Genomic DNA, 6,000 nt, shown 5'->3' with positions numbered 1-6,000 from the left:
TGATGTCCTTTGAACTAGTGCCTGCTTGCCTCTAGACCTAACTCTGACCTGAGCTACGGGGAGGAGCAGGGAGCAAGGCACACACAGAGAAAAAGCCAGTGGGTGGGTGTGGGACCCAGTGGGTGGGGAGTCAGAATACCTCCCCCAGAGCACACAGGTTAAACCTGAAGGGAATCTCCGAGGCCTGGAGTGGGCAGGGACATGCACCAAGCCTGATTTGCTCACAGAGGGGGGGAAAGGTTAAAGTGCTGCCACAGCAGCTGAGCTCTTCCGCTAGCCGCCTCCTTCAGCTTTAGCCTAGTTGGAACAACCCCATGACTGCACATCAGATTAGAAAAGGTGTGTTCTAATTAATGGGAGTGCTGTGGACTCCCTCCTCAGCTGCAACTGTGTCTGTATATGCATGTAACACGTAGGAGGAGTACACTTTCCCTGCTGAGCCCTGCCTGCTGGAACAAAAGGATTATAAAGCAGACGCAGATCACCCTGGGGATTATTTGCCGGAGTAGCTTGAAGAAACTTTGCTGGCTTCCTATGTAACAGCTGGGACAAGAGCAGCATGAGGAAGACATCGAACACAGGTGAGCAGAGGGGGAAATGTTTCTTCAGGGGCTTTGCATCCATCACATGGGCTCTCTTGCGGCATACAGAGCCTGGGTTGTTCGTTTTGTTTTATCTGTTGTGTGGTTAACTGCTCTGGAAAGATCAAAGTTGCCTGGTGCAATAGGGAAAGCATTAGCAGCAAAAGCTGATGAGGGAAATAAGCACATGAAGTCTGAAAACTTTGGCCAGGTCTGCTCAGAATTACATTGCATTGAATTCAGTGGGACCTACTTCTAGGTAAATAGGGGTTAGGATTACAAACTAAATCCTTAGACCAGTAAAAAAAAAAGGGGGGGGGAAGCACATGTATATTCTGCTGCTGTATCTCTCCAGAATTTATTCCGGATTACAGTTTGAATGTGAACCAATTAGTGTTTTAAAATGGTAGTTCTCCCCCCCTTACTTTTGAACTCTAGAATCCCTATTGTGACTTCTCATGGTTTTATAGGGCAGTTTCATGGGTTGCAGTATGAGGTACTTTATATATTATGTTTTCCACCACATGGGAAAATATGTTGTAGAACAAGAATCAAACTCATGAGAAGCAACCCTAAACTTTCAGTATACCTGTAAACTGTGTACTTGTTTTAAAGTTTCTCTGCAACTCTGAGGACTAGGAGCTTGTCAAATAGATCTCCTCACTCTGGAGATGTAGGGACTGGAAATCGCTAAGTTAATTTAAATGAGCATGTGTTACTTGAAACTGAAAATGGCCTGCATGCTAAGGAGTCAACGGGCATAAGCGTAAGAAAAAAAAGTTGGGAGAATATAAATTGGCAGGTACAAAGGAACCAGAGCAGATGTCAGGGTGTCTTGGCCTGACTCCACATTGTGCAACTGAACATTGGTGGCCTCCCTCCCTCCTAAGGAAAAACAATGTTTGTGATTTGCAGTGGCAAGCAGAGATGAGGGGCAGCTTAAAATTGCATTACCTGCTACTGCTGCAAATTGCACCCCAGTCAGAGGCTACCTGTGGAGTGTGAAATGCATGTTTGCTTCCTGTTTGTGGAAATAAAGAGAGGCCATTGTGGTTCACCTACACGCATTTGCATATAATACGTACTGAGGAAATTACTGAACCACAAGTAACCTCATACAACTTTAAACAGTCATGGCTTACTCCAAAGATTTTTGGGAACTGTAGTTTGCAGAATAGGGCTGCCTAACAATTCTCAGAGCCTTTAACACTTCCCAGGATTCTTTGCAGGAAGCAAAGATTGTTTAAAGTGGTATGATACTGTTTTGAATGTATAGTTCAGATGGGGCCTTAGAGGTCAGATGAATGTCCAGAACAGCCAATGTAGGTGAAAGAAGCTCTACATCTCGATGCCTGCTGACTTTACGTCTTGTTTGTTCAGCAATAAAATTGGACCAAAGGCTAAAGTGAAGTTAGGTCTCCATACAGGAAATAGGAATCTTTTTCATCTCAGCAAGGTACTTGCAAAATTCCACAATGGTCAGCAAAGTGCTCATATTTCTCTTCAGCTGTGAGTAAGGGTCCAGGCTATCAATGTTAGCTGCCCTGAACTGTATGTGACCTATGAAGTTTCCTAGAAATAAATCCCACATGGCTACAGCAAACAAGACTGAAGGCCCAGGTGGTTGCTAGGGGCAACGCCAACATCTTTGCCCAAATGGTAGCAGAGCTCTTCGTTTTGAGTTGTTATGACACCGGTAGCCAATGAATCAATGGCCTGTTTTTCTCTCCAGCTTATTAGCAATGCAAGGAATTTTTATTTTGTTGGTTGGAAACTTATATTAGTGGTCATTATTCATCAGGCTGACACAGACAGAAGGCAATGTAGATAGTTTTTTTCTCACTAGACTTCATTTCCTGAGTGTTTTTGGATGCTCAGAAGTCTGCTGGTTAGCAGAAGAGAGCATGTTGTAATACAGCCACAGATTTATCACACACTTTGGCAAAGAGTGTACTATGATCTCAAACTATTTGCAGAGCCAGAAACTACAGTAACTCTCCCCTGAAAGGAATGGCTCTGTGAAGGGGAGGAGAGAGGCTCCTAAAATTCTAGTGCTGTGTTTCTTGAACTTCTAAGAGACAAGGCATTCATGTACATAAGAGTAAGATCTATTAGCTCTCAAATGAGCTTGCCCCTATGTGAGTTGCTGTTCTGGGCATGCATCATTTGAGTGCATTCTGGTGCAACTGCATCTAGTCAGGGTGCTCTGCTATTTATTTTTTCATTATGACCACTCAGATCTTGGCTTGCTTGCAGTCCATAATACATGTACAATTATACTAGACAGAGCCAGTTTGCATTGATTTACATGTGAACTCAACAAAATGGAACCACCATCACATAGAATCATAGGATTGCAGAATTGGAAAGTATCCCAAGGGTCATCAATTTCAACCCCCTGAGATGCAGCAATCACAACTGAATCATGTGGAGACTTTCATTAAGGATTATTTCATTTGTATCCCACTATTCCTCAGATGAGCTTTATGCAGTGTGCCATCACTCTTTCCTCCACTGTTAACATTTGCTGTGAAGTAGGCTAAGCTGACAGATGCTGACTGGTTCAAGGTGGCACTGGAGCTTCATGGCTAAGTGGGGATTTGAACTTGGGTCTCCCTGGTCCTAGTCCAACCCTGTAACCACTGCACCACTCTGCCTTTCACATTTGTACATCTTGGACATGTCCTATAGATTGTCAGCAAACCAATACCTGAGAATTGATAGAGCTATTCATTATCTGGACATGAAAACAAGTTGTGTATACTTGCTCTTAAATTTTGCTGGTTTTATTTATATGTTAATAATTGTTTAAAATGACTGTGTGTATACCACTTAGGGATTGTTGGGGCAGTTTATAAATTCTTCTGAATAAACAGAAATAAACTGTGTAGCCACTAGCTTGCAAAACACTAGCACCATCTGTCCACTTCTAAAACCTGTACATAAATCAGATCTAGTATGTATTTCCTGACATGGGACCAACTCAGAGCAGTTGAGCCTTTGAACCATGCAGTGAACAATCCTCTAGTAACAGAATTTGGAATTCATTCTTGCAAAGATACTGAGTCACTGGAATTCTCCTGAATGATTGCACAGTCTGAGCTCACGGTATTCCAGTTTAATTATGTTGCAAGTTCTGAAAAACTGGGAGAGTCCTAATAATAAAGTAATATGTGACCTGAAAGCCAGGTTATCTATTAGATTGGCAAATAAAGATTGGTTTGGCATATACCAATAATAGAGCCCTGTTATTGCAGGAAGAATAATTACTGTTACTGTGAAACTGATCAGCTGTATTTATTCATTAATCCCTGGAGTGGTAACCACAACTCTGATTCTCTGAAGACTGGGTCGCATTACAGTGGACAGGCGTAACTATGCTTTTTGGTAGTCAGCAGCTAAATTGTAGCAGGATTTTTATGGAGGAGGACTTCCACTCTACCGGATACATTAATCCGCATCTGATTTTTGCCAAGCAAGGAACTGGGAACTGGGTCTGATTTATGTAGAGGTCTTGGAAGTGTACAGCATGGCCAAATGGCCTGGGATGTATTTAAAAGGACATGGGTAAATTCCTTGCCAGTGTTTTCAAAGCACAGAGCACATCATTGTTGAGTAGGGTACAGGAATAACATACCACAGATGGCCACCAGAACAAGTGTCCTAAGAACCTAGTCTATTGAGGATTATGATTCATAACCTTCATAATGTGGGTGAAGGAAAGCTTTTCCAGGTATTTGGATACTTACAAAAGTCTTCCAAAATCAGCACGTTTGAAAATATGACAAGTTTTGTAATTGGGCCACTGTTTTCCTGAATTTTTGCATCAGTAAATACAGTGGTACCTCGAGTTACAAACGCCTCAGGTTACAAACGCTTCAGGTTACAAACTCCGCTAGCCTGGAAGAGTTACCTCGAGTTGAGAACTTTGCCCCAGGATGAGAACAGAAATCGTGTGCTGGCGGCGCAGTGGCAGCAAGAGGCCCCATTAGCGAAAGCACGCCTCTAGTTAAGAACAGTTTTAGGTTAAGAACGGACCTCCGGAACGAATTAAGTTCGTATCTAGAGGTACCACTGTACTGGGTATAATGAAACCAAGCATGGTATAAAAGGCTGGCAAGTTTCCTTCTGATTCTGACTCATGAAGGATTTTGGGTAAGCTCCTTCCTTCATCTCGTTTAGCATGTATCCATTTCCACTATGGTTCTCAACAGCTCTACTACCTATTCAGAAGCTCTGCTTGTGACGTTTGCTTTTTCTGCTAGACATAGCACTGTAAAATTCTTGCTTAACTTCATTCATCTAACCCTTTAGGTTATCAGTGTAATTGGTGGAACCCAAATTCATCCTCAAAATTGCTCATAGCCCATGCACATTTTGTGACAACTTGAAAATCTGCTCAGTGCATTATTTGGTTATTTAAACAACGGTACTTCCAATTGGATCAGGGACGCGGGTGAGGCTGTGGGTAAAACCTCAGCGCCTAGGACTTGCCGATTGCATGGTCGGCGGTTCGAATCCCCGCGGCGGGGTGAGCTCCCGTCTTTCGGTCCCAGCTCCTGCCCACCTAGCAGTTCGAAGTGCAAGTAGATAAATAGGTACCGCTTTATAGCGGGAAGGTAAACAGCGTTTTCGTGTGCTGCGCTGGTGCTGGCTCGCCAGAGCAGCTTCGTCACGCTGGCCACGTGACCCGGAAGTGTCTGCGGACAGCGCTGGCCTCTTAAGTGAGATGGGCGCACAACCCTAGAGTCGGACACGACTGGCCCGTACGGGCAGGGGTACCTTTACCTTTACCTTTTACTTCCAAATGGAGGGCTTTGCAAGTATCAAGCCAAAGAGTCTGTAGCTCATTGGTAGAAAACAGGCTTTGCGTGTACAGGGTCTCTGGCATCTCCAACACAGGCATATAATGTAACAGGGTTGAAAAAGATCTCCACTTAAGATTCCGGGGAGCTGATTTTGGACAGCCACTTGCTGCTTACAGTAAATCCTGGGATAGATGGACCAAAGGTCTAACTCACCATATAAAGCAGTTTCATATATTCATATTTGGCATGCCTGGCAACCACAAACCACACAGGGACTGTGCTACACTAGATGGCAGCAGGCTAAATGCAACATTCCAAGCTGACATTGTAGCATAACTAACCCCACCCCCATTAGTTGAGACCTCTTTTTTTCTTTGGAGGTAACTTCTCCCCTACTTCTGGTTTAGCGCTACAGTGCTTAAGCAGCTATGGGCAACAATGCCATCTGGATGCGTACCAAGAACACTAAGCAGAGCCAGTTCTGGAGCCATACCCTGAAGAACTCCAGCTGTTGCCTCCCCACTGTTTGACAATGATCCCTTCATAGTTCATTATTGTGTAACAATTGCTACTGATATGGAATCTGAAACAACTGCTAAATGATGCAAAAA

General features: G+C 43.7%; 1 protein-coding gene across 1 annotated transcript in view; it reads left to right on the top strand.

The window, feature by feature from the left end:
- Positions 1-289: 289 nt before the first annotated feature.
- The window catches only part of SEPTIN9 (septin 9), a 205,117-nt gene continuing 199,406 nt past the window's right edge, over positions 290-6,000 (top strand). Inside the window, exon 1 of the mRNA XM_053376053.1 lies at positions 290-581. Coding sequence (XP_053232028.1) covers positions 560-581 — 22 coding nt within the window. The 5' untranslated portion in view covers positions 290-559. The remainder of the gene's footprint in view (positions 582-6,000) is intronic.

The sequence above is a fragment of the Podarcis raffonei genome, chromosome 2 (assembly GCF_027172205.1).
Source record: "Podarcis raffonei isolate rPodRaf1 chromosome 2, rPodRaf1.pri, whole genome shotgun sequence".
NCBI lineage: Eukaryota > Metazoa > Chordata > Lepidosauria > Squamata > Lacertidae > Podarcis > Podarcis raffonei.
Note: the sequence above shows the minus strand (reverse complement) of the source record. Positions and strands in the feature narration are given on the sequence as shown.